This window comes from Raphanus sativus, chromosome 4 (assembly GCF_000801105.2).
Source record: "Raphanus sativus cultivar WK10039 chromosome 4, ASM80110v3, whole genome shotgun sequence".
NCBI classification, from domain to species: domain Eukaryota; kingdom Viridiplantae; phylum Streptophyta; class Magnoliopsida; order Brassicales; family Brassicaceae; genus Raphanus; species Raphanus sativus.
In genome coordinates, this window is record NC_079514.1 from 45,480,546 (window position 1) to 45,508,260 (window position 27,715).

The 27,715-nt window shown below is 35.8% G+C and overlaps 6 protein-coding genes and 1 long non-coding RNA gene across 11 annotated transcripts; 3 read left to right on the top strand and 4 right to left on the bottom strand.

The window, feature by feature from the left end:
* Positions 1-385: 385 nt before the first annotated feature.
* On the bottom strand, positions 386-2,115 carry LOC130510551 (uncharacterized). Its single transcript, XR_008944239.1, has 4 exons — positions 1,699-2,115; positions 1,300-1,403; positions 1,085-1,177; positions 386-937 (listed from the first exon to the last, which is right to left on the bottom strand). It is a non-coding gene; the product is annotated as an uncharacterized LOC130510551 (long non-coding RNA).
* Positions 2,116-2,483: 368 nt separating this feature from the next.
* On the top strand, positions 2,484-3,756 carry LOC108829807 (30S ribosomal protein 2, chloroplastic). The gene is made up of 4 exons (XM_018603397.2): positions 2,484-2,899; positions 2,984-3,085; positions 3,161-3,475; positions 3,572-3,756. The coding sequence occupies exons 1-4, from the start codon at positions 2,492-2,494 to the stop codon at positions 3,608-3,610; spliced, it is 864 nt and encodes a 287-aa protein (XP_018458899.2). The 5' UTR covers positions 2,484-2,491; the 3' UTR covers positions 3,611-3,756.
* LOC108829805 (uncharacterized) lies at positions 3,645-6,757 on the bottom strand. Of its 2 annotated transcripts, XM_018603393.2 has the most exons (6): positions 6,739-6,757; positions 6,332-6,411; positions 5,879-6,048; positions 4,769-5,789; positions 4,512-4,651; positions 3,645-4,409 (listed from the first exon to the last, which is right to left on the bottom strand). In XM_018603393.2, the coding sequence occupies exons 3-6, from the start codon at positions 6,010-6,012 to the stop codon at positions 4,298-4,300; spliced, it is 1,407 nt and encodes a 468-aa protein (XP_018458895.2). In that variant the 5' UTR covers positions 6,013-6,048; positions 6,332-6,411; positions 6,739-6,757; the 3' UTR covers positions 3,645-4,297. The 2 variants fall into 2 exon arrangements, with proteins under 2 accessions (XP_018458895.2, XP_056865118.1); XM_057009138.1 differs by lacking the exon at positions 6,739-6,757 and having other exon boundaries at positions 6,332-6,415.
* LOC108829806 (phosphoglucan phosphatase DSP4, chloroplastic) lies at positions 6,359-9,818 on the bottom strand. 4 transcript variants are annotated; one of them, XM_057009140.1, is made up of 15 exons: positions 9,651-9,817; positions 9,489-9,561; positions 9,354-9,398; positions 9,165-9,270; positions 8,943-9,019; positions 8,765-8,841; positions 8,569-8,649; positions 8,056-8,188; positions 7,791-7,850; positions 7,604-7,660; positions 7,377-7,472; positions 7,209-7,268; positions 7,014-7,121; positions 6,739-6,913; positions 6,359-6,411 (listed from the first exon to the last, which is right to left on the bottom strand). In XM_057009140.1, exons 1-14 carry the CDS (start codon positions 9,674-9,676, stop codon positions 6,779-6,781), a joined length of 1,134 nt encoding a protein of 377 aa, XP_056865120.1. In that variant the 5' UTR covers positions 9,677-9,817; the 3' UTR covers positions 6,359-6,411; positions 6,739-6,778. The 4 variants fall into 4 exon arrangements, with proteins under 4 accessions (XP_056865120.1, XP_056865119.1, XP_018458897.2 ...); XM_057009139.1 differs by lacking the exon at positions 6,359-6,411 and adding an exon at positions 6,471-6,487; XM_018603395.2 differs by lacking the exon at positions 6,359-6,411 and having other exon boundaries at positions 6,586-6,913.
* A 1,196-nt stretch (positions 9,819-11,014) lies between these two features.
* Positions 11,015-12,176, top strand: LOC130510828 (B3 domain-containing protein At3g25182-like). Its single transcript, XM_057007502.1, has one exon. It carries the CDS (start codon positions 11,082-11,084, stop codon positions 11,943-11,945), a length of 864 nt encoding a protein of 287 aa, XP_056863482.1. The 5' UTR covers positions 11,015-11,081; the 3' UTR covers positions 11,946-12,176.
* Positions 12,177-12,369: 193 nt separating this feature from the next.
* Positions 12,370-15,184, bottom strand: LOC108836961 (SEC12-like protein 1). Its single transcript, XM_057009834.1, has 10 exons — positions 14,845-15,184; positions 14,569-14,669; positions 14,038-14,173; positions 13,852-13,943; positions 13,590-13,689; positions 13,409-13,481; positions 13,201-13,321; positions 13,001-13,120; positions 12,848-12,918; positions 12,370-12,749 (listed from the first exon to the last, which is right to left on the bottom strand). Exons 1-10 carry the CDS (start codon positions 15,031-15,033, stop codon positions 12,559-12,561), a joined length of 1,194 nt encoding a protein of 397 aa, XP_056865814.1. The 5' UTR covers positions 15,034-15,184; the 3' UTR covers positions 12,370-12,558.
* Positions 15,185-21,624: 6,440 nt separating this feature from the next.
* Positions 21,625-27,581, top strand: LOC108829816 (dihydrolipoyllysine-residue acetyltransferase component 1 of pyruvate dehydrogenase complex, mitochondrial). The gene is made up of 23 exons (XM_018603403.2): positions 21,625-21,863; positions 22,075-22,131; positions 22,512-22,566; positions 22,642-22,675; positions 22,764-22,813; positions 22,895-22,939; positions 23,024-23,097; positions 23,220-23,289; positions 23,416-23,607; positions 23,709-23,753; positions 23,867-23,940; positions 24,327-24,396; positions 24,691-25,089; positions 25,561-25,621; positions 25,695-25,739; positions 25,823-25,906; positions 26,233-26,309; positions 26,383-26,445; positions 26,560-26,630; positions 26,725-26,785; positions 26,903-26,963; positions 27,045-27,125; positions 27,220-27,581. The coding sequence occupies exons 1-23, from the start codon at positions 21,769-21,771 to the stop codon at positions 27,276-27,278; spliced, it is 1,923 nt and encodes a 640-aa protein (XP_018458905.1). The 5' UTR covers positions 21,625-21,768; the 3' UTR covers positions 27,279-27,581.
* The last annotated feature ends 134 nt before the right edge of the window (positions 27,582-27,715 follow it).

The window sequence follows — 27,715 nt, forward strand, 5'->3', positions numbered from 1 at the left end:
ATACATAAATTATGTTTTAAATGTACTTGATCATATGTAAATACACAGTACGTAAATATTTTTTTGTATATGTAATCTTATGATACAATATTATATAACCACATTTAATATGAGTAAAATATACTAATTATTGAATAAAATTAAATTGCATCTTTTTCCCAGAAAACACTGTTTAAATATATATGTTTTATAAATATTGAATAATTTGAACACTAATTGTTTTTGTTACAGGATATTATTATTAGCATATTGTTTACACTACAGTTCCATCACCTTAAAATATGACTGCTGCTACTGCTGTTTAGAAGGACTATGCTTTTGATTTCGAATTGCCTGATTGGTTATAACAAATTTGGTTTAGTATCCTAAACGTTTGAGAGTTCCAAAGATGCTTCTTAAATCTTTACTACAACATTTATTTTTACATGAAAACTTCCACATTTGGTTAACATATTCGAACAGAGTATTTGAACAGAGTATAATGTATAAGATTAAGACCAGCGTGTAATATCCTTTTCTCTCTTCTTCACCCAACGCACAAACCACAAGGGGAGAGCAACCAGGGTGTTGCCAGTATTTTTTTTTGGCCTATGGAGGCAAAGTGTTGATACTAACCTATAATATGAGGAGGGGGGGGGGGGGGGGGGCACATAAACCTAAAGGTCTCATGTAAGAAGAGAAAGGTTTGTTGTTACAGGGTTTTGTCATGAAACCAATTGGGAGCACCGGAGCAAGGCATTCTTATGGGAGTGAATAAAATTGTCAGCCTCGCTTGATCTGAGAGAGAGTAAGTTTCTAGCTACACTCCTTCCTCCACTTCAGAAGGAAACAATGCTGTGTTCTTGACACTGAAACCAACCGTTTGTTCTTGGTTACCATTTGCTTCTCTGTCCTCAGCATTTCTCTGTTCACACGGGGTATGATTTCCAACTCTTTGCTGCAATGAGTCACATAATTAATTGAGTAACACATGTGTTTCAAGATCAAGACCAAGGGCTTTAGATGCTATTAGCATTATGTGAACAATAGCTATAAGTGATCTATTATGAACATGTTTTAAAGCGAGGTGAATCAGAAACGTTACTTAATTAAAATTGTTTTAGACTGTTCCCATCAAAGTCAGCTTGAATCCACAGATCATTAGTGTCTTTTGTCGTGAGTCCACTGTGATAGAAACCTATGTCCATCAAAGTCCGTCAAATTGAGTTGTAGGTAAGAGAAGCAAATTAGGATCTACCTACCTATTTTTTAATCTGTCAATCAATATAACCAAGGTTTCAAAATTAAAGAAAGACATACTTTTAACGTGCCCCTTCCTGTGTCTTTAAGCTAGGTAGATCTCTGCACCTACCATGACTTTGTATAATTCGGATCACTCTTCACTTTCCTAAATGCTTCAGACTCTGTCACAACCAACAAAATAAACAGAGTATTCAGTGTACATGCCAAGCAAAACAATGGAGAGAATCAAGTAAGTATGTAATAGCCTATTGGCTTTTCCGAGTTGAAATACCAAGAAACAGATGACATATACTAAGAACTGTAAGGATTGATTTCAACGTTTTCCAGCCTATAGCGGTTACAAAGGCTAGATTGAGAGATACCTCTAGGAGTAGAAGATTTACATTTTAATATAAGAGTGAAAGTGGGGAAGTTTTTTTGATGATAATAACTAAACACAATCAGCGTAGATAATACCTTATCATCCAAAAGCAACATGCTGACGCCCATAGATTCATCACTTCTTCACATCAGAGCTTCGCAAAACCGAAGAAGGCCAGTGACTACGATTTACTGCAACGTTCTGGCTTCAATTCTCTTAGCTATAGCTGAGAGGTGTCCATGGTTGGCTGAGGTTTGTGACCTTCTCTGGAGAGGATGACTGTGATGAATATGTGAGAATCATGGAACGCTTATTTATAGGATATAGATTGCAAAGAAACTAAAGAAGGTGGTGGTGGGGAAGTAAATGAGATGTAGTGGGATCTCAGATTACAGAGAATGAATGTTGAGTTTAATGGCGGCTTCTTAATGCTTCTCGCGTGCGTTACTTATCTTTTTCGCAGGGAATTATGGTAATCGAGAAGACGACTCCGTCTAAAGCAATGTGTCTTAGGTTTGGTTCGATGTTGATTTAACAGGGATGTGGGCCTGTCATTGGAGACACAGTAAACGGTCCATAAACTTATTACGAAAGTTTTTCTTCTGCCTGATGACGTGGCGATATGAAACACTCTTATTGGTTGATTTTATTTATCCTACGTGGACAGCCTAGCTATGGAGATTATTCTCCTTTTAGTATAGGTTTGATTCCAACACACTAGTCTTTTGCATCTCAAAGACATAGCGAATCAAAACAGGTTTACTCACACTGTTAAACGGGCTGAACTGGTCTGGCCCATCACATCATCATCAGAAGATTCAGGCTCGATTAGGCCCAACTGCCAAAAGAGACGAAGAAGTGAGAGAACGGCCGGCATATGGATGGATAATGTTGATATTGATAGCACACAACACAACACAACACCTTCTTCTCTTTTCCCCCATTATCTCCTTCCTTCCTTCTCCGACAATGGCTACTTTCCTAACAGCTGTCGTTTCAATCAAACCCACACTCTTCTCATTCCACTCCGAGTCCTCCCCCTCTTTGCAATCTCAAACCAATGCATTCGCTCTCAAGGCCAAAGCCTTTCCTTCTGTCCCCACAGCCATCTCTCTTCCACGGACCTCCAGGATGAGACTCATCCCTCGCGCAACGTTGGAGACGGAAGAAAAACCCGCTTTGGACCCTAACGCAGAATCCTCAAGACGCGTCTACATCGGAAACATACCAAGAACCGTAACTAACGAACAGCTCACCAAACTCGTCGAAGAACACGGCGCCGTTGAACAAGTCCAGGTTCTTGTTTCCTCTACTTCCATCTTCTTATAGTGAGTTAGTTAGTTAGTTTCATCATCATAAAGATTTTTGTGCTTTCGATAGGTGATGTATGATAAGTACTCAGGAAGAAGCCGTAGGTTTGGTTTCGCCACAATGAAATCAGTTGAAGATGCCAATGCCGTCATTGAGAAGTTGAATGGCACTGTGAGTCTTCTTCAATTCTTTAGGTTCTGTTATAATAAAAAAAAGACATATAAAGTTTTTGGTTTTCTTTGACAGACAATTGAAGGACGTGAGGTGAAGGTTAATATTACAGAGAAACCTATAGAATCATCATCATCATCGTCTCCTGATTTGTCGCTGCTTCAGTCTGAAGATGCAGCTTTTGTGGATAGTCCTTACAAAGTGTATGTAGGGAATCTAGCGAAGAGTGTTACTAAAGAGATGCTTGAGAGTTTGTTTTCTGAGAAAGGGAAAGTTCTGAGTGCTAAGGTTTCGAGAGTGCCTGGTACTTCGAAATCTACTGGGTTTGGGTTTGTTACGTTTTCTTCTGATGAAGATGTCGATGCTGCTATTTTGGCTCTTAACAACTCTGTAAGTTTTTGCCTCTTTTTTTGCTTTCATTTTTTTTACTTGTTGTCTGTTTTTTTTTTTTCTCATTGTTGATTGTGTTTTTAAACAAACTCTCAGTTGCTGGAAGGACAGAAGATTCGGGTGAACAAGGCGTAGTGTGTGAGAGAGGGCGAGTCTTTTGGCAGAATCGTTTTTGTGTTGTATTGAGGAGTTTGTAATGCAAAACATTTAGAGCATAGTATCATTATCTTTTTAATCATTCTAAGTTGAAAAAAAAAATGAAAACATTAAAGTTTATTTCACTCTGACAATGTCTTTGTAGAGCATAGATGAAGAAAAAGATAGGCTGTGTCCCTTCTATGTCTTCTCTCAACTCCATGCTCACTTGTAACTTGCCCTTATGTGTTCTTAGTAAAACTAGCTAGCTGTTCTTTTAATATCATCATCATTCAAAACAGACGATGAAAGTCTCGTTGAAGTTGTTAACCAGACTTCAATACCAGCTCGATGAAGTCGGTTTTGGTGGTCTGTACAATTTACAGTTCCGAAGAAATCAGGAAGGCCCTTGCTTTGTTGCCTCTTTCTTTCCATTTGATAACCCATCAAACGCTTGTGGTCTCTTAAAATAATCAAATCAAAATGAGCCACTTTAACAGACAGAAGGCTTCTTTGGTGCATGTTAACCTTGGAACTGGCGGGGTTTGCTGCACCATTCATATGATTCAACCCATAACATTCAACACACAACTTGCACAGCACATTTCAAACCATACATCTTATCGTTAAACTCACCAACTCTCACTAACAAAAACTAGTAAAACTCAACCAACGATCAATATATCATCACTCGGACCAAAACTTCACAAAGGCTGTCAAAAAAGACTTCAACACTGCCAAAAGCGGATTTGTTTCACGTCCTCCTCCTGTCACATTAGATTGCCCTTTCCACGATTCACTGCACACACCAAAAGAAAAAAAGATGAAAGAAAATGTAAGGCATGTGAAAACCTCTGGAGAACCAAACACAATACCAACAATCCCACAGTATGAAACTCACGGTTTGATTCTGTTTAGTGGTGCAATGTTTCCTTTCTGAGAGCTTGAACTATCTGAAGCATTGAGGTTCTCCTTTTCCACTCTTGCCTTCTCGACACTTGTGACTTCATTCCTAGCTATGTCCTCCTTTAAACTTCCAGACTGTTACACAATTCAAAAGATTGAAGGTTTTGCTATGAGCAATCAACTAATAGCTTTGCATATAACTAAGTTCTAGGATTCAAATAGATAAGCAAACATCTACTTGGCAATGCTTACCTCAGTGCTAGATTTTGGGATTGTCCGTTCTGTTGTCAAACAACTTCCATTACTAAATTCCTTAGTCTCATGAATGCTGCTGCTAATCACAGCATTGTCAACCACCTTCCCTTTAGCATCTACCGAAGCAGGATTTACAGTTTTCTCTTCAGCTTTCTTTTCCATAACGATTGAGATTTGACCACCAATGACTTGTGTCCCTCGTTCTTCAGGTACGGCAGAAATGGATGAAGAAATATCTCCAAGATCAACAAAAGTTTCGATGCTGCTATCACTTTCCACCTTTGCCTCAGTTCCATTTCCACCCTCACAAACTTTAGCCAACTCCATCGTCGTACAAGTCTCAGCAACTGCTTCTCCTGCTGGCAGATCAATTGTGTCTAATGTATTCTCCCTCATGTTAACCCCTTGGGTCATCATCGCTGCTTCATCATCATTCACTCTATCGTCATTGTTGACAGGTTTTGTGTCTTTTGATTCAGTCAAAGGTGTTTCCTCAAATGCTATGTCTTTCTTATCCACCTCGACTTCTTCATTCTCTTCACCGCAAGATCCTGTAAACTGAGCCCTGGATATATCAGTAGAGTCCACTGGCTCGTGTGTGAGCAGCCCTCTGCCTTCTTCAGAAAGTTGATGACACCCGTTCACTTCCCTGTCCTTTAACACATCAGATCCCGACGTCTCTTCAGAGGCAGCAGCAGCCTGTCTGCCGTCAATGTCATCAGCTGACATTCTCTCCCTAACCTCTGAAGAGAGATTATGAGTTTGACCTGATGGAGAATGGAATCCCTCTGGGGACAAAGATAAAGGAGGGACAGGATCCATGAGTAAAGAACTTGACAGAGTTTGATCTTGCAAATGGTCATCTCCTTTGTCTTCCAGAATCAAGCCACTAGTACCAAGGACTCTATTTTCTTGGATGATCTCTCTGACAATCTCTCTAATGGTGTAGAAAGACCCACCAACCTCCTTGTGTGTGAGATTAAGTGAAGGAAAACTCCCATTGTTTAGCCTTTGATGCCTGTTAAAAAACAATCAACAATTATTTTAAATGGAAGAAAAATAAATAAACTAAATTAGAGAAAAAAGGGAATGAAGAAGTTTCATTACTTCTTAATGAAAGATTCAACAAGTGTCTTTCTCTCCTCTTTGGGGATACGATTACGCGTTCTCTTGCCTACAGAGTCGTGAGGCTTGGCTAGAGCCAACACTTGCCCAACGCAACTAGCCTTTAGAGAGTGCATGTTAATATCTCCCTTTGGTCTATATAATATATTATACTGCAGAAAGAAAGGGTTAAAATGAGTCAGAACCAGACAAGCATCCATCAAGAAACATTACAAATCTACCATGAAACTAACAAAAAATATAACAAGTCATTAAAACAGATCCGTTCACTTCCAAACAAGAACTCCGTTTAGTTCATCACTTAGCACATCTGGATGTCTCAATACAGATATATATATATATATATTTACAAACACACAAAAGAGAGAGAAAGAGGACAATTGAATTGTTCATAAAGCCAAAACTGCATCGGTAGAGAAGAAGAGAGGTGCTTACCTGCGACCGCGAGAAGAAGATAGGAGAGAGAGAGAGTTTAGAATTCAGAGATGAGTCATCTTTGCAAATGGGCTAAAACCCTACGCAGCAGTACACAGAACACAGTCGTCAGTGTTGGGAAGCGCAAGCGGGAGTCTTGTGTAATATATTCTACTCCTGGGGGGTAAAATTGTACATTGAGTAACTTTCGGGGTAATTTGGTAATTATTTCGACTTTCGGAACGCAGTTGTTGTACAACTAAAAAGAACACAGATCTGAAGTCTTTTATGTAATAAAAAAATGAATACTTGAACGTAGTACTACTAGGTGCTTTTCTTTAAAATTAACTTCATGTCTTTTCTTTTGCTATAAACGTAATTTTATGTATTACCAACATAAAAGCATTTTATTAATTACTGTTACTTACTACTAGTAAAGTGTACATTCACAAGGATTGCTCTCAACTCTCAAACTTCTGGTTGTTCAGAGCAAGTCTCCAAGAACTGGATTAGTTTCAAGCGTTCCCCCTCCAAAAGCTCAGGGTCTTCACTCGATAACCTCTCCCTCTTTGCACCATCCAGGCTCGTTGGGTCATCCACCACCTGTTTCCATTAAATACATCAGGCATTACAGCATTAATTAACTCATCCATCAAAACTTGTTCAAACTGTTTAAGTTAAAGAGAAAAGAGAGACATTTTACTTTTACGTAGTTATTGGTATGTCCATCTTTGTTAGGTCCTGTAAACGGCTCTTGCTCATTGTGTCTCCATTCACCATCTATGATATATTTATATTCAAACTGTCCTTCCTGCGTGCGTTTTCAGAAATATATACATGTGGTCGGAAGATGGTAGAACAAAAACCAGACACTAAGCAACTCATTAAGAAGACTCACAGGCAGTTCTCTCTTTAGGCTCCAGAGTCCTGTTCCCTTGTCTAGTGTCAGAGGTATCCTCTGTACAATGGGGAAAGATGGTGAAGGAGACAGAACAAAAGACACAACAAAACTTCAAAGAAAGGCATCAACAACTTTTATTTGGTTTATAAAGAAGAGATATTTTACCTGTCCCCATCCAATGTCAAGGCCAGAAACTTCTACTGTGGAGAACTCCTTGTCTTTCAGTGTCAGAGTAACAATCTTCTTCTTGAGTCCTGTAAGCTATTTTTCCCCATATATAACCCGGAAACAATAATCAGGAATCAAGGAACTAAGCAAACTCTGTTGTAACTCATAATCAATGGATGTAATAAGCTACAAGCACTGTGAAATTTAAAGAATTGTTGACTCACAATATCAATTGTTGCGTTTCTGATAGCATCAAGGTTCGGAGAGCAGGTTCGTTTGCTCTGTAATTAAAAAAAATTCAGAGATGGTTTGCTTAGACCAGTGTTACATGTGCTTCTTTCAAGATTTGTAGACGATATCAAGAAAACTGTGTGTGGAGAAACAGAAATAAGAAGTACATTAGCATCTTACCATAAGTAATCTGTGAGCTTCCATAAGTTTGTAGCCTTGCACCCAGAACATGTATGTCAACTGTAATTGAAATTGACATCCCTTCTCAGTTACTAATCAGCATAAAAAGTCAACACTTGTTCATTCCTTCATTAGTTAACCAAAGAAGCACAATAAATAAGACAAAAATGCATTTACAGTTGCTTCACTACTGGAAAGCAATGCAATGCAATTACGGAAGATGTCCTAGAAGAGCACACCGTAACAGGGGTTTCTGCAAACATACCGCAACAGCAGGAGCCCTTCCCATTCCAGCAGTGCAGTGGACGTACGTAACTCCTCCATTTCGCATAACAGCTTTGTATAGTGTGCTAACCACTGCAGGAAGACGCAGTCTCAGATCAAACGCATCAAAGTCTCTGTTACACCAAAAAAGATTATTATAAGTTGTGAGTGAGTGCGTTCACGGTGGATTGTGCTCTTTTGTTTCTTCACAAACCAATTGTCGCTTATCCAAAAGCTTTGGATAGGCAAAGTGATGAGAGTAAAGAGGCCCAAAGATAAAGGAAAATATAACAATTAACTGAGAAAACAAAAGAAACTTTAGTGATATCTTGGCTAAAGTACAATTGAGACTACTCTCCAACAATCTATCAACCCTTGTCCCCTCGTCTAATCTGACCATTTCTGAGGAAAAAAAATAAATCTTTACTCTCAATTCTATTTAAGCACTAAGAAATGTGTTGGAAACAATCAACTCTTATGATCTCCCTATCTTAGTATTAACAATGGCTTTTACCTTATTTGACAGCGGATATGCTGAATGTCAGTAAATGTCTTAGCATATGCTTGGATGCTGCTTATATCTACTCCAAAATATCTGAAAGTATTTTGGTCAAGGCACTCTGCAGATGATTCTTCCTCCCTCAAACCGAATGAAACTTGAAAAAAAAATCATTAAAATTAACAGAAAAAAGAAGGGGTTAGAAGGATACTCCAAGTCAGGATCTTGTTGCAAGCAGAAGATGGTTTTGACCCCAATTTTACGGAGCTTGTCAACATCTTCAGGGGTCTAAGCAAGCAAAACAAAGCAGAGCAGATAGTAACACAATTCCAGAGTTCAATATATAGCTAAAAGGATAAAAACTTTTTAAAAAAAGAAAGAAAGAGAACCTGTAAGCAGGATCCAACAATTAAATCAGGACGAATAAAGCTGTAGTTCATTCCTAGCTCATGCCTGTAAGTTAAAACTGAAATGAAGAAAAGAACAAATAGCCAACGAATCAGTGGCTGAAATGCATACTTAAGGATACAGTTTAATCAATATCGAATATATCAGACAAGAACGAGTTCCTCCACTGTAAAAAAAAAGGTGTATATTCATGTAAAACGTACCAGCACCCATAGCTTGAGTCATGTCTTGGCTATATTCATCAGATTTCTCCTCCTCTTCTTTTGCAACATCACTCACCTCTAAGCTGGATTTCGAATCTGATACCGCCTACACTCAAAAAAAAAAAAATGTCTTTTCACTAGTAGGTGAATCTAGTTAATCACTCTGTGACCATTGAACTACCAATTTACCTGTAAAACAGTTCTACACTTAGGATAACTGGCTTTGATAGGTAGCTGCAAAAGAAATAATTATCAAGAATGTTAAAAGAAGTAAGATTGAATAATCTTTTTTATTAATAAATAGATGAAGTAGTGTGGTGGTACCAGCATCATCTTCAAAGAAGAAGAAGGATCTCTTTGATTGCCCACAAAGCCCAACAAAGGTGAGACTGAGGATCTGAAATCAGTAACGATCAACACACAAGACACAGAGAATCAAAAAACCGGAATAAACAAATTTTCTGAAAACAAGAAGAAGAGAGATACCTGGGAAGATTCTGAAGGCAATTCATCTTTGCTTATTGGTAAAGTATAAACTATAATTCCAGGTCCAGAATCGTTGCGAGTGCGGAGTCTGTTGTGTGTGTGTGACTCTGAAGATCGAGACAAGGTAACCGAGGACCCGCACGCTCCGGAACGCAATTAAATCACTTTTGTTTTGTTTCGTATTTAGAAAAGAAAAACAAAAGGATCCAAATTTTTGTTTCCCTCGAAAACATCTCCTCTTTCAACAAGACCATTCCCGTGACGTCACCATGTCACTTTTTTTTATTTGGTGCTATCTTCTTTTTTTTCTGCTTAAATTTGAAGGTGCTATCTTTTGAATCAATGTTTTAATGCATACCCTTTTCTTTGAGAATTTATGTTTGCTTCCGTTTAAAGATAATTTTAATCAAATTACTGGTTTCGGAGACCGAATATATCGTCACTCCTACCACCTGCTTCATTATCATGTTTCAATGCATTTTCTTAGTAGCACAACTACGCTCACTTCTTGCACCGCTTAGAAGATGTTTTGCTAGATTTTCTCAGACTTGATGCATGCTTTCGTTTCTCTTCACACTGTTTTTGATAGCTCCTTCTGGATTCAAAAGATGGCAAGAGTAATATATAGAAATCCACTTATAACTAGTACCACAAAACAGGTTAGCTGGCAAAGAAGGACAAGGTTCCAGTCAACAATGATTGCATTAGAACTTCGAAGGGGGGTAAACTTTTCTTACTTTGGTTGGAGGAAATGACTCTAATGAAGTTAGACGTGTACTGTAAAAATGGCATCTCACACCCGTTAGATGGTTCCATACGAGATCACTGCACTAACATGATTGTTTAAGATTAAATTTCAAATATTGACTCATGAATAAAATGGTGTGATAACAGAACTCACAGTATTGTTACAGGGAACATACCTGTGTGCGTCAAGATTGGTCTCCATATAATAGGCCTAATCAAAAGTGAATCGTTTCTTCTGCCAATGCAAAAAACCTCAACTTTTCATCAACACATACATAATCGACTTCGGATTCTTTCTGTCATATGTTTTTTTTTCTAATTTTCAAGAGGCAAACAAAAAAAAGAAATTTACCGAAATAAGGACTAAAACGGTAATTTGGACATGAGCTAGTGAAAAAGGAAAACTAAACAAACGGCTATATGTTGTCACACAAAAAAAACGGCTATATATTTGTTACTCTCCTCGGACTCGATTCTCAAACTCGCTCTCTCTCTTTGATCCAAAAAAAAAAAGCTCTCTCTCTCTCTCTCTCTCTCTCTCTCTCTCTCTCTCTCTCTCTCTTCTCTCTCTCTCTCTCTCTCTCTCTCTCTCTCTCTCTCTCTCTCTCTCTCTCTCTCTCTCTCTCTCTCTCTCTCTCTCGTCCTCAAAACTTGATTTTGTTTTTCTGTGTATCTGCAATCACAATGAGTATGTATTACGGTGATCTCACGGAGACGTGGTCGAGCTTCTCTCTTTTGGTAGATAACGCGGTTCTTTTGTACGAACAAGAACACAAGCAAACATCGGAGAAGAAGAAGACGGTATCTTGGAAAGAAGAAGACGAACAGAGAATGAAGAGAATCTTCGATCACTTCCCAAGAAGACCAAGAAGATCATGGTTAAAGAAACCTCTTCAAAACCTCAACGGTGCTTCTACTTCCTCTTCTTCATCCTCACTCGTCAGTCGCAACATGGTTGAGACAGATGAAACGGAGACAACAAACCCACAAAACCCTAGATCCCGATCGTCTTCGTCTTCGTGCTTAACAGAGAACACAAGCCGCAAGAGACGTGGCGTGCAAGAAGGTAAGCGTAGTTTCAAGAAAGCAAAGGTGTCACCTTTATTCTCATGGGAGGGGAAAGATACGCCGGATTGGATGGTGCAGCTGATGAGGAGCATGAAAGGAGGAGCGCAAGACGCAAAGCTAATCTTTGAGAAGACTCTGTTTGAAACAGATGTCAAACCAAGCCAGAGCCGTCTCTCGATCCCTTTCAACAAACTGATCCGAGACGACTTCTTGACAGCCGTTGAGTCAAGAATCATCGAGGAAGACATCAATAACAAAGAAAAGATGGGTTTGGGAGCGCTTCTTGTTGATCAAGGCATTAAAAAGTGGGGTGTGTTTCTCAAGAGATGGGAGATGAACGGTTCTTGGAACTACGCATTGGTTTGTGGGTGGAACGATGTTGTGAAGGCCAATGGATTGAAAGATGGAGACAACATTAGTCTTTGGTCTTTTAGGTGCCAAGGAGTCCTCTGTTTTGCCCTTGTTCCCCTTCCCGTGTGACAGAGCAGCTCTCCTTTTTCTCTGTGATAACTTTTCTTTACTTGATGCGATTATGTAGGTGTGTGTCTAGTAGTGCCTTCTCAGAATTGTAATTATCAAGATTAGGGTTTTAGTGCAGTTGTGTTTGATCTTACAACACCTTGTTGGGTTTATCTCAAGTAATTTTTAGTTGTTTCTGATTCTGTAATATGAATGTTTTGACATGAATACGTTTTGTCTTTAAAAGTTTCAGTTAATTGATAGTTGGCTTAATTGACTTTCACGTCTAGTAATAAAGATAATAAGTATTTGGCTCACAGTCTTGCATGAATAGAGAAGGATCAATCAAGGGATATGAAGCTCATATATATGAAATTCCCAACTAACTTGCAATAGACCACCCTGTAATATTTAATAACTTTTTACCAGATGAGATTCGAAACAATTAAGTCAACCAGAAGTGTATGTCAAAGTCTATTCAAGACGCCAAACACAGCAAAAGGAATTTAACTTGACAGACAAAATCAGAATACAGAAAAATGATTAACAATTAGAATAATGAAAGCGAGGAAAGGAAAAAACATGAAAAGAAAACAGAAAAAGTTTTGTGGATTTACATAAAATATCTTTCTCTCTACAGGTCCAAGTTCCACCTATTACGATCCTCACTAGGCGTGGATGAATCTCCAAATAGACTAATCTTTGGTCTTCTTTGATCTTTCCCCATTGGTAGCTTCCAGAACGAGTCTGAGTTCTCAAAGAACACGTATGCAAGTATCACTGACCCCATGAACAAGCAAAACAACAGTGCATATATTTGCCACTCTGCTCCATCAAACATACAAAGATATGGGTGAGAGAGAGATGTAAAAAGATGGTATATGTTTTGCAGAGAGAGAGAGAGAGATGAGCAGAAAGCAAACCTTTCCACTCCTTTGGTACAGTGAGCTTGGTCACCATCTCACCCCATTCGCTTGATGTTGTCAGTATTACCCTAAGCCACAAGTAGATTGATAAACATTACAAACAATGCTCCCAATAAGGAGACGTAAGGGGTTTTGATATATCACTAGTACCTTTCACTAGGGCAGAACTCAAGTGAAGCAATGGTTTGACCAAGGTGTAACCTCTTACTGTAGTGGTATATCTCCATTGTCTTCACTTCAGCAACAGATATATCCCCATCTTTGCCACCCCTTCAAAATAAAATGAGGTTATAACCTTTGTACAATCAAAAGCCTGAACAAATCATCAAAGGATGAAGAAACACACTCACAAAGCAATATATTTGCCATCCAAGCTGACTGCCATTGTGGATGCACTCTTCCTTGACAGCTTCTTGAACCCAAGCTTCTTCCATGTACTAATGTCATAAACATTTACCACAGGAACATCACCTGTTTCCAATTGTTTAATCTTTTTACTTGTTATATTTTCTGAATTTTAACTCAAAAACACTAGTGACCAATTCTTGTAATATATACCTCTCTGAGCACCACAGAACAGAAACGGTTTTGTTCCATCTTTAGAGAACCGGCACAGTTCAATATTTTCATCCTACACAGAATCAGAGCTTATATCAAAAATAATATACATATAATTAAAGATGTATGAGTTCTGAGATATAGGAATCAAAATTTAACTATTAGTCTCGTTATCACATACCTTACTACGTTCCAAAGTAGACAAAGGGAAACCATCTTCTGCTTTCCATATTCTAGCTGATCCATCAGTTGATGTTGTGGCTAAGAACTCTGAGTCCAGACTACAACAAAAAAAAACTCAGATATGAGAGAGAGAGAGAGATGCAGACATTATGCTTCCCATCACAAGTCCCAAATCTTTCTAGAAGATCATTTTGTTTTATTAGCTCAGTAATGCTTCAAGTTGAAAAGAATATGAAAGGAGATAAAGTTCCGGTGATTACCTGAAATCCATATCACGGATTGATTTGTGTGCCTTTGGCTCATCCAAAATTACACTTAGGTTTGGCCACTCCATAATTCTGAGGCATCCATCCTGAAAATAGGTTACAGTATAGTAAGTAAAGCTACAACCAAAATTGTCCCAAATGCGGACAAAAGCAGATGAAGCAGTATTAGTTCGTCCTTACCGCTCCCCCAACAGCTAATTTAGAGCCATCAAAGCTGAAGGCCATACACTTTTGTAGTCCAGCATTTTCGAGAGGAGGGAGTTCTTTGGCTAAGATCGTAATACCTGTGGTTGCTCCTCCAACAATCTCAAACAACCTAAAATAATAATTTGTATTTAGCATCTAGACCATAAACATAACTTTGTATAGACAGAGAGGCAGATGTCTACGTACAAGCATCTATCTGTGTACAATCAAATGAAATGTACAGTCACACTATATTACTAAGTGGTGGATGTGAAATAGATGGAACACTAGAGTTGCAAAATATGGATGCGAGAATGGAAAGACTTAAGATATAGTAGACAAGGATCAAAAGCCAACATTTATAAAAGGCATGAAGATGCACAGCAGTCTCCAACAAATGTATGTTTATATGACCCAGGTAACAATACCAACTAAAAAAAATGGTACCAAAAGAAAGGCTCTAAAGATGTCATATATATTGATCATTATTTGGGGGAGGTAAAAGCAAGTAATTAAGAAACGTACTTGCAACCACCTTTGGAGGTTGAGCAAACAAAATAATCTCCACCAGGGTGAACTGAGATTGCCACAGGATCACCATCACCCTCTTTAAGCGCATGGGTTGCCTTTTCATCAAAGAAAGAAGACAAAAGTATTTACCAAAAGAAAAGAGTTTGTCCTCTGCTTTGAACAAGAAATTGAAACACATGATTCGTTCCAGAATCACATGAAACGTTTCAAAAGACCAATTTTTTTTTAAAATGAAACTGTGTTAAAAAAGGGAATGAATGTATTATGTACCAAGGGAGAGGAGGAGAGAGAAGTAGTGATGGGATCGAAAGAGAAGATGTGAAGCAGAGCAGGAGAGGCTGAGCCACGGCGTTTGGCAGCTCTGGCGATGATGGCCCAGTTCACTTTCTTGGGGCGACGAACCCATGATCCGCACACCACATGCCCACTTTCACCACGACTCGCTTCTTCAATCTCCATCCCTCTTTGTTCTTGTTTCTACACGAATCTTTTTTTTTGTCTATCTATCTATCTTTTCCACGCCAATTCGGATCCTTAATATATAGTATACAAATTTGTATTTTTCTTTTTAATTCCTTCAAAAGAAAGTAAAACAAAAAACAAAACAGGAGTTGTACAATTACAAAAGTCAAAATAGGGGTTGTATTTGTTTAATGTGATTTGCAAAATCTCAACTTTGACAACAGAAAGATTTGAACTAAAATTGGGCATAGTTTAGAATAATTACACAAGTCAAATGACGCTCTAGTAGAGTATATTCCCTTCGATCCCTTTTCCAAATGTCAATACAACTATATAGCTGACATCGTGCATACTTGCCCATTGGTGTGGTGTCAAATTGTCAATGTAATACTATATCGTTTTAACGAACTGCAAGTGTGCAACCATAGAACGTAAATTGAATGTTAGAAGACGGTTTCTAGTGAGGTTGTTAAGTAATGCATTCATATGAGAAAACTTATGTAACTGATCAAACAGTTTTTTTAACAGGTTAATTCTTTCAAATAACCATTTTTTGGACTTTATTCTGCATCACCCTATAAACTCTATCAAAAATTCTAATATGCCCCACTTTTAAAATGAATTTCTTTTCTATTTTTTTTTTAATTCGAAAATGTGGCCAAATACTATCTTGTCTTTAATAAATTAGAGTATTTACAAACCCAACCTAAGTCTATCCATCTGCCCAGATTAACTGGATCTGATCCACTTATCATATTCTTCTCCCTTAACCACGTGTTTTTTTTTCTCTTTTTTTTTTCCAAGCTCTCTCTCTCTCTCTCTCTCTCTCTCTCTCTCTCTCTCTCTCTCTCTCATGTTCTGTCCATTCTAAAACAAGGTGAGGAGACTCGAATTTTCCTACAAGTAAATTTGAAACAGCTCCTGGCCATTTAACAAATCGGAGATTTAGGTGGAGTAACACAAAAGTTTTGTTTTCGCGATTTTTGAAGTTCAAAATCGATGAGTATTGATAAACCTATAATTTTGATGTGTAAGCAACAATTAAAATCCATAAATACTTAAGGTTCTCTGAAGAAAATCCATGGCGGCCGCATAAGAAAATTGCAGAATCGGCAAAACCCTAATGGAGGATGAAGATTTAATTACGAAACTGCCCCTCGTTCGAAAAAACAACAAAAAACCGAGTTTCGAACCCAACAAAGTGTATTCCACCAGGCAACGAGTTAACTTTATTTACGCTTACAAAACTAGTTTTATATACCATCTGTATTTAAAATAAAATAATACAAAACTAACAAGAAATGTCGAACCCAGGGTCTGTCTTTCTAAGAGACAAGGAGTATGCCACTAGACTACATGTTACTTTTGTGAAAGGATACATAAACCATATTGTATAATTATATTTTAATTATAAAATAAAATAAGCAAGATTAACAAGAATTTGCATTTAACATCTATTTACAATTTAAAAAAAATACATTTAAAACATGTATACTGCTTAAAAAGACATGTATACCATAAACTTGTATTATATTTACAACTTAGTGAAGTAAAAATAAAAACAAAACCAAAGTATAAGAAAAGTTTGGAACTACTAGTTTTACTAGATATTACTAAGCTAAATAAAAAAAATTCAAACATGTGTAAAATGTGTATAACATATGTATTTAATAAATCTCTAAAATTAATCACCAATTAATCTTCGAAAATTCAATTCTTTTCATTAGGATCTAAACCCAATTAACCCGAACGTACGTGAAATTTCTTATTTTAAACTTGATAAATTCTATATAAAAATAAAAATATTTTAGTTTAGTAAAATAATTTATACAAATATTTTATGAAATTTATTTTTGAAATTATTTTTTTATTAAATTTTAATGAAATAGTTTATTTTGTTATTTAGTTATTTAAAAAATATTATAGTAATATAAACCGAAATTTTTAATTTTATTTCCATAAATTTTAGAAATATTAATCATTACTAATTTTTAAAAAAAAAAATAAAGAAATTGGAAAAAATTGGAAAAAACTGGTCGTTAAAGATAATAGGATGGGACCAACCCGAAAAGAAAATAAAATAAAAATAAAGAGTAGCATGGGACCCGCAATTTTTAAGAAAAAAGAAAGAAAATAAAAGAAAAAAATAATAAAGAAAGAAACAATCCTTAAGTATAGTTTTTATAGTTTTTTATATCAATATACCTACAAAAAAAAACCTAAGACACATGTCTAAAACGTGTAACACATTGTAAAAAAAAAAAATATATATATATATATATATATATATATATATTATATATATGGCACATGTCTAAAACGTGTAAAAGATAATATTAAACAAACATGTTTGAATATTAAAATGATATTTATTTTACTCTTAGTAGTATTCAAGGTAGTAGTAATATTTCACTCTTCATAGTAACATTTTTGCAAATTATAACATTTTTTAGTAATACAACGTCGTTAAACTAAATTAATTAGTAATACCAATATATTAGACAATTTTAAACTGTATATAACACATTGGCAGAAAAAAAATTCAGAAAATATGTGTTTTCTGAAATTCATCTCATGATGGCATTCCCATGAAGACATTAACTAGGAAGTATAAGGGTGTTTTCTAATGAAATGAGAATTTTCTACCAACTTGAGATTTTAAGAGTATTTATATCTATTTTGACAAATAAACACATGCATGGACATATAATCACGTAATATACGAGATATTTCTTTTTAAAATAAATAATAAAAAGGAAATTAAGGTTCTTAGAAGCATGCATAACAAAGCATAACAAATAGTAATACAAAGTAGTTTTTGGTAGTTCAGGGTAGTACGAAGTAGTTCCTAGTAGTCCATATTACACATAGTAGTTCCAGAAGTACATAGTAGTTCACATTACACATAGCAGTTCCAGCATTACTTATTAGTTCAGATTACACATATTACACATAGTTCAAATCACAAGAGTCCCATGCTACTCAGCTGTGTAAGACGTGATCATGCCATCCATCTCATGATCCTGCTCTGTTTCATCTTGCCCAGCTCCATCTTGCTCAGCTTCATCTTTCTCAGTCTCATCTTCTTCGGTCCCATCTTCTTCGGTTCTATCTTCTTCAGTTATACATGTATCAGTATCCTCTCCATCAGAAAGACCAACATAGCTATCATCAGTTTCATCATCATATCCTGAAAGCGGCAGACTATTATATGTAACATCCATGTCACTGTTGATCTCCACATGTAAAACACTTCTACATTTATCATGATTTACTTGCATGAGATAACCCAACACGTCTTCATCACACCAAATATATGATGGCTTGTTCGAATACAATATCAATGAAAAGTAACTAATCTTCACCATCCCATCTCCATTTGCCTTAATCTTTCTGCATATACACTTGACCAATTCCGAATATGTAACCTCTTCCACAAATGTTTTCATCACTAGAGTGTGAATTTGATCTTCTCCCGAGATCCACTTTATCTTAGCCCAATTCTTGATGTAACTTCCTCCATAGTTAAAACATATGATTGTAATAGGAGAAGCCATATAATTCCCTGAAAAAAATAAAATTATGATTAGTTAACCATTTAAAGAATCTAAGTTGTCCAAGATATCTGGTACATAGTCGATCTAGTAATACAAGTAATACACGCATCACTTTAGTAATACCAGTAGTTCTAGTAGTTTTTATAAATTTTTGTTTTTGTCGTTTTAACACTTTTAATTGACTAAGAGGGTGTTATACAACCCACAATATCGTCTACCACTATTGTAATGCATTTTAATGGTTTAAAATAGTGCAAAATAAGAAGAAATATACAAAATCGCCTTTAAACATCTCCTTTCATAACAATATACCTAAAACTTCCATTTTTACCTAAAACTTTAGTTTCTCATCGGTTTAAGTCTTTTTAATCAACTAATAACGTGTTACACAACCCACATTATCGCCTAACACCATTTTCATGTTTTTTTCTTTCAAAATCGTGTTAAAAATAGAGAACAATACATAATCTTCTTTAAACATTATTTTCATTTTTTTTTTGAAAACTCTCACGATTTTTACAGCAATATGTTGATATTTTTCATCACTCATAACACATAGAACATAAATAGTATATTATTATAAAAATTTCGTGAAAACGTATAAATTTACCTCAAAAATAGCTTCAAAATCGCCAATTTTAATAAAAATGGAAGAAGATGGTCGATGGTGGTTAGAGAAAAAGAAATAAAATGGAAGAAAAGAGACAAGAAAGACAGCTGTGGGAAGGAGATAGGTGGGTTAGTGTAGGGTCCATTTGTTAGGTTTGTCACTTTATGAGAGAGGTGGAATCCGCTTTTCCTTAAAAAAAATAGAAGAAATTCGGTGGGAACCACAATGTATTGAATAATATTATAATATTAAGGGTAATAAGGAGAAGAGAAATATGGGAAAAAAAGTGGGGTAGTTAGAATTTTGGTAGGGTAATGAGAATAGTTTTTTCAGTTGGGTTAAAATAGAATACTTTCCCATTTTTTTTGTGACAAAAGTAGTTTAAAAAATGATCAAAATAGTCTTCTTTTTTTATTTTAAAAAATTATTATTTATTATTTATTTTCAAAATTTGAACACATCCCTAAAACTCCACCTTTTAACTCAAATGGTTTGCTTTTTTTGGAAAGCTATTTTTGTGAAAATATAATTATTTATGCATAGAGATATTTTAGAAGCAATATCAATACTATTAATTCTTCAACATGTCCAATTGATATGGGGTTATGACCAACTAATGATATAATTATTTTTAGATATATAAACTGTCTTTCATCTATATGTAACTACCAATTAATAATATTTTCTTTTTTAGTTCCAACATTTTCGGATCTTTTCTCATATACATAGGGACAGTTACACGGTTTGAAAAAATAAAGACAGTTACTCGGACCTTCTCTCATGTACAAAGGTATATTTAAATAATATTGGTTGAAAATCTTACATGTGTCTATTTAAATTAGTAATATAATATTATAGCTATTTATTCTTTGATCCTTCGAATAATGCAGTTTTTCGTCAAAATCAATAGTATGCTTCAATCTGAAACTATATTTCCATATATCAACATATTCTAAATACAAAATTTAAGAATTTAACAAAATCGGTCAGATACAAAAAAATTAGTCCAATTAAAATCTACAAAGTATATTTTGGAAGTAAGTTTAAGATTATTAAAACTATTTAAGTTGATATTATAATGAAAATATTATTTATAAAAAATATATTTTACAGGTTTTAGTTTAACGGATTATAAATAGGTTATTCGAACAAAAATATTTATTAAAATGTTTTACTTAAAGTTAGTGAAGACCATACTAAACATATTACACACATATATATATATATATATATATATAAGAATATATTACAATATTTTTTCAAACATTTTTTCAAAAAAAAAAAAACGATTTTTCGGTGTGGATTAGATTTGATATTGGTTTTCAAATATCACAATTTAAGAACTGTTCGAGTATATAGGTCATGTCTAATAGAGTATGAGATTTTGATTTTATGATCGATTCACAATTAAGAAAATACAATATATTGCAAATTTTAAAAATAAAGTTTTAAAATAATTTCTGAAATGCAGATGACATAAGTGTATAGTTGTGTAACTTGACATATTTAATATAGTTACCAAATATTTTCTATTAATTCTGAATCACAACGAGATTAATAAGAAGTTTTAATATATTCTATTATAATAGTTAGACCACACATATATCAATAGATCATAGTGCTATTTTAATAGAATAAGACTAGATTTAAATGGCGGATATATTTTAAATTTTAAATTTTTTAAACAATTTACTTTTTATATTTTTCCTTTTTAATCATATTTGTATTTTTCTTTGTAGTCATAGTTGTGAAAATAATATCCGCATATCAATAATAAAAATATTTTACATAAATATATGATTACAAAAAAAACAAATATAAAAATTAATTTTTTCAGAAAATATTTAAACATAAAATATACTCGGCATTTCAAAGGACGGATCATAATCTATATGACTATATGTATTTTATTAAAATAGCAACATGATCTATTGATATATGTGTGGTCCAACTATTTTAGTATAATTATTAAAATCTCTTATAAATCATTTAAAGAATTATACAAAGAAAAATACAAAATAACTAAAACAAATATAAAAATTAAATTTAAAAGAAAAATAAAACAAAAAAATATACCCGCCCTTTTAAGGGCGGATCAAAATCTAGTATATTTTTAATATTGTATAAGGATTTTGATTCGATAGAATAGATGCGATATATGGGATATTGAATAAGGATCCTGATCTGATCATCAAGTCGAGGTTGTTAAAAGTCGCCTGTTGCAAGAAAACCATTCACAAAAACCCTTAAGGGAAGGCACTGGTTCAATTTGGTTTTGAAGTTCGCCACTCCACTCAAACCAGTAAAATCTTCGGTTCTCGGACTCAAACCAAAGTAGTTAAATATGAATCAATTTGGTTTTCCGGTTCAGTAGACAGTACCGATTACTGGTATTTCAACCCGGACCGGACCGGAACCTGGACGCTTTCGTTGATTCCATCGCTTGCTGGCGAATTCGATCTGACCAAAACTAAAAAGTTTTCCGATTCCATCGTCTCTCTCTCTCTCCCCCATTTGGTGTGATTCCCCGAACCCTCCTCCCTCCTCTTCTCTCGAAGTGCCGCCATGGTGCTTCCCCTCCTCCGTCGCGCAGCGATCGCCCGCACTTCTTCGCTTCTCAGAGCTCGTCTTCTCGCTCCCGCCTCCGGATTCCACACTCGGTACGCTTCATCCATCATTCGTGATCCTTGACAATTGTACAAGTGACTTCTTGGTCCATTGAATTTTTTCAATGAGCTTAGTTTTTTTTTTTGGCGAAAGAATGCCAATCTGTTGTTTTTGGAATCGATTTGGAACTATTTTTAATTTCCTGAATTGGTATCACGACTTTAGTTTCTGATGATCAAGTTGATTGTGAACTCTCTGATTCAGCTTTTCTAATGGAGTGTACCACTTGGACGACAAGATTAGTAGCAGTCATGGTGCCAGGTATGTTCTTGGTTAATTGGTGATGGGTTCAAGAAAAATGTTTTTACCATATTTGTTGTATAATTCATACTGATCTTAAGAACAGTCTATTCCACTTCCTATCGTTTTCTCTATGTTTTGTTCTATTCATTTTCTTTAGACGAGGTGTTTTGATTTTATCTATTCAATGACACGCTTTTGTTCATATAGAAACTAACTAGCCCAATCATAGGCATTCAGGATTTTAAGATTTTATTTATACAGAAGTTAAGCTGGTTATTTAATGTGTTATTCACATCCCACTGAACATAACCATTATTCGGTGAACTCGTTTCTGTATAAAACTTGGGGGGAATAATTGTGTTTGTCCTTCTCTGATTTTGCCTGTTCTACATTTTCAGGTCTGCCTCGATTGACATGATTACAAGAATGGATAATAGTCATCCAAAGTCTATTGTAAGCTTTCCAGTTAGTACACTTTTTTCCATCTTTTCCTGTTTCTCACATACTTTCTCTTTCATTTTCTTCTAGGTGCGATTTGGCATGCAAAACTTTTCATCAACAGGTAGTCATAGATTGTTATGTCATCTAGTGGAATACAGATTTGGATCAGTTAAAGATCTACAGTAATTTTATTTGTTTTTCGGCTGTAGGACCCGTACCACAGACAGTTCTTACAATGCCAGCCTTGTCTCCTACAATGGTTAGGAACTGAGACTTCAATCTCGTAAAAAAATTTGGCCTCCTTGCGAGAAGTCATTGTCTTACTTTTTCTTTTTTGCAGAGTCATGGTAATATTGCGAAATGGTTGAAGAAAGAAGGTGACAAGGTGGGGTTTTTCTTATTTTTAGTTGACGTTATAGAATGTGGAATATCTCAGTAACTGGTTTAAATGTTGGTTCTTCTTTTACAGGTAGAGGTTGGCGATGTACTGTGTGAGATAGAGACAGACAAAGCCACTGTAGAACTTGAGAGTCAAGAAGAAGGGTAATTCTGAAAAAGCGATCTCTGTGTGTTTTAATTTCTGTTTTTTTTCCTATTCCTCGCCTCGGTAAATCAAATATCTGCCCCATCACAACTATAGCTTACAATAAGGTATGGCTCTGTAGATTTCTGGCGAAGATTATAGTAACCGAAGGATCAAAGGATATTGCCGTTAATGCACCGATTGCAATAATGGTAAGCACAATGACTGTCGTTTTAATAATGATTTGGCAACAAGTTGTTCAGTCATTGATCTATTATCATTAGGAGCTACATAAGTTTTGATGGATACAAAGTTAATCTTATATAATTGTTATGTAGGTTGAGGAGGAAGATGACATTCAAAACGTTTCTGCCCCCGGAGAGGGTGGACAAGTTGGTAAAGAGGAAACATCAGCTCATCAAGAGAAGAAACCTGAAGAAAGTACACAACAAGGAGGTTCCATTCAGCCTGATGCATCAGACCTTCCCCCACATGTTGTCTTAGAAATGCCAGCACTTTCTCCCACAATGGTATGGAATTTCACTCATTTGTGCCAACTTTTGTGGATGAGAATGCATCTACCTCTTATATGTTGAGACCCTAAATCATTTATTTGTTTATCGATCTGCAGAACCAAGGTAACATTGCCAAATGGTGGAAAAAAGAGGGTGACAAGGTTAGTTTCTGGTGACCAAACTGTAGAGTAAATTGGGCATTGTACTTTTACCACAAGTAATCTGGTGTAATGCATCTTCCTGTATTGCTTTTTTCTTATTTCGTGCTCAACAGATTGAAGTAGGTGATGTCATAGGTGAAATCGAGACTGACAAAGCCACTCTGGAATTTGAAAGCCTTGAAGAAGGGTATACCAAACTTTCTGTCGTCTTATTCGTATAAGCAATCACTTAGCGCATAAACAATATTTCTTTCTCTAAGCAGCCTGGTGATGTTAATATTTATTTTTCTAGGAAGCCTGGTGATGTTCATAATTTGTGGATTTTTTTATGGTTGGTTTAAGTGAGAAATAATGTTGATTGAAAAAGTTAGGTCATCTCTTGTTTGAGTGTTCTTCCTTGAACTGATAATCCTGTGGTATAAAGATTGATTTCATATTTCCTAGTCTAGGTATGAGCATCGACTTACCACCATAAAAGAAGATTTACCTGAACTGCTGCATTCGTATTCTGATTAATAATATTATATTAATAAATTGTATAACTTGATGCCTGATGGATGAATTTTGGTGCAGGTACTTGGCTAAGATTCTAATTCCTGAAGGTTCCAAGGATGTGGCTGTCGGAAAGCCGATTGCACTTATAGTAAGTCCTTTAGTTCAGAAGTACATTGACTGAATTGTTGATGCCAGAAAACTATTTAATACTGGTATATTTAATTCATATGTTTTGCTAGCCTCTGTGTAATATACATTTTGTGCATAACGTCTATCGCTCTTCTAGCCTCCGTGTAACCAAATGTTTTACTACAGTATGCCCTCTTCTAGTTTCCTTCTACGATTTGTATTGCCTGAAGTAAAAGTTATGCTTGCGCACTAAATCTTTGAAATACACTTGCTTGCAAACTGAGAGATATTAAAGGTTAATCAATCTGTGTAGGTTGAAGATGCTGAAAGCATTGAAGCGATCAGGTCTTCTTCCGCAGGTGGTTCTGAGGCTGTTACTGAAAAACAAGCTCCTCAAAGTGTTGTAGATAAATCCGGGGGAAAGAAAGCAGGCTTCACAAAGATCAGTCCTGCAGCAAAGCTTTTGATTTTAGAACATGGCTTGGAGTCATCATCAATCGAGGCCTCGGGTCCCTACGGTACATTACTAAAATCGGACGTTGTCGCCGCAATTGCTTCTGGAAAAACATCTAAAAAATCAGTGTCTACGGAGAAGAAACAGCCATCAAAGGAGAACCTATCTAAATCCTCTTCCGTATCGCGGCCTGAATCAAAGTCTTCTGTGACACCGTCAAATGATTATGAAGATTTTCCCAATAGTCAAATTCGCAAGGTAATTAACTTTATTGCTCTCTTTGCTGATAATAATAAAATGTATCATGTAAAGCAGTCCCTCTTGTGGAAGCAAGATGATAAGGTTGTTTTGACTTCATAGTACAATATGCTGGCTTTTTAAAAGTTTCTGTGGCATTTTAAAGAAAATTAGAGCTGGCATCAAAAAGCCAGATCTTTCAATATTTTTTGATGCGGAGGGCTGAAATAACTACCTAATGCTTGCTGCTGTGAGTTGATAAATACGTAGTCAATGTTGACCTGAAGTTATATGGCTATAAATTGCACCAACTTTGGTTGCAACTTTCTTGATCTATGTCAATGGGTGTTAGTAACTTGTTTCTAGTCTACAACTAACTGATAGTGGATGGAATGTGTTCCTTTACTCAAGGGGAATATACTTTCAGCACTGAAGTTTGCTCCTACGATCATAATAGTACCTGACTTCTCTTTGTCTTTTCCCTGTTGACAGATTATAGCCAAACGTTTGTTGGAATCAAAACAGAAGATACCCCATTTGTATTTATCATCAGGTTGGTAATTCACAAACTTTGTATTTTCTTTGTGTATTTGATTTGCTGTTTAAGCATTTGTGTGCGCCTGCAGATGTTGTATTGGATCCTCTTCTTGCATTTAGAAAAGAACTTCAAGGTTTGTCGAATCGTCCTTATCCTCCTTTTTTTTTATTGATAACTCGAGAGGCTCAGGTTGACCTGTGGTTTCGTGATCTGCAGAAAACCATGGTGTTAAAGTGTCGGTCAATGACATAGTTATTAAAGCAGTGGCAGTCGCACTGAGGAATGTACGACATGCTAATGGTGAGAAATAATTTCTCCTTGTAACTGATGTTAGTACAAGTAATGTAATCATGGTTTATTCCACAAACCTATCTATGAGTATTTAAGGCAATGCGGAATCCATGTTGGAATAATAATTGGAAGGCCATATGCCTCCGCTTAGAATATTTAGTAAATGGTTTGAGGTAGCTGGACGGACTTATGATGCATTTTCTAATTCGATTTTAGCTGTTATAGAGTTTGATGTAATGATCTATGGAGTGTAGTCATTTGGTTGACATCTTTCCTTGTGCTTGCTTAAACCTTCTTTTTGGTTGTTTAAAGTGTTTTGTCTTAATGTCTGGCAGCTTTCTGGGATGCTGAGAAAGGAGAAATTGTTTTGTGTGAGGATGTTGACATATCAATTGCAGTTGCAACTGAGAAGGTGCCCTCTTGTGTTAGCTTTTCGGATTACTTGAATAGTTAAAATCCCTTTCTCATCTTGGCATGTGTTGCAGGGCTTAATGACTCCAATTATCAGAAATGCTGACCAGAAATCTATTTCTGCTATATCCTCAGAGGTAATGTATTTTCCTCTGAATTTTGATGAATATGCCAAGCTATAGAGTACACTTGTTTGATCAGTTCTCACCTTATGTCAATGTGCTGATTTTCTTAATTGATTTATGGAGCAGGTTAAGGAGCTGGCACAAAAGGCACGATCTGGAAAGCTTGCTCCTCATGAGTTTCAAGGAGGGACATTCAGGTATCTATCGAACTTAAGTTCGTAAAGCATCGTCTGGAACTGTGTGAAACTTTTCCCTTCTTACTGAGAAAACCATTCATTATGGTATTTACAGCATTTCAAATCTCGGAATGTATCCTGTGGACCAGTTCTGCGCCATCATTAACCCCCCTCAGGTAAGCATACCCTTAACGTTGCACCCTTAAATACAGATGGAAGACTTTTAAGTTTTTACTTTTTACTTGTTTTGACGTTTGTCGTGATTAAACTCATCAGCGTCAATTCTCTTGCAGGCTGGAATTCTAGCAGTTGGTAGAGGAAATAAAGTTGTGGAGGCGGTTCTTGGAATAGATGGTGAGACAGCTAGTAACATCCTTTTGGATATTGCTGTTTTGATTCGTTTATAACAAGCTCTTTTTTTTGTCACTGTTGCAGGAACTGAGAAGCCTTCGGTTGTAACAAAAATGAATGTGACGCTATCCGCTGATCATCGGATCTTTGATGGACAAGTTGGAGGTAATAGAGAGTACACTTTTGCATTCAGCTGTTTCTTCACTGCGTTTCTCCTTTGTTACTCATTGCTTTTTTTGTGATACTGGTTTTGTTTCAGCCTCGTTTCTGTCTGAACTGCGTTCAAACTTTGAGGATGTTCGAAGACTTCTTCTGTGAGAGAAAGATTCAGCTGTTGATCAAATGAAACCTTGATGATTACCACATAATAAACATTGGATCGACGTGCACATCCAGAACCATAACTGTTGGTCTACAGGATAAAGCTCTGAATCACTTATTTCGGGGTTTTTTTTTCCATTTGGTTACCGACTACCAAAAATTGGTTTTGGTTTTTACAATTCCTGAGGTATTTTTGTTTGCCGGTCCTCTTAAAAATAAATAATTTCAGCTGTCAATAACCACCATAACAGGTAAAATGATAAAGTTTTCACCAATCCGAAACAATTTGACGGCCCTTTTCTTTGAAGGCGACTAGGCTGCAAGGCCAATGAATGTGGTAAAATACAGAAATTTGTGTTTAATTAAGAAGATGAGCTCAAACATGCGCCTTGTTTTGTTACGCGACAAACAGATAAATCCATCTTTGACACCTT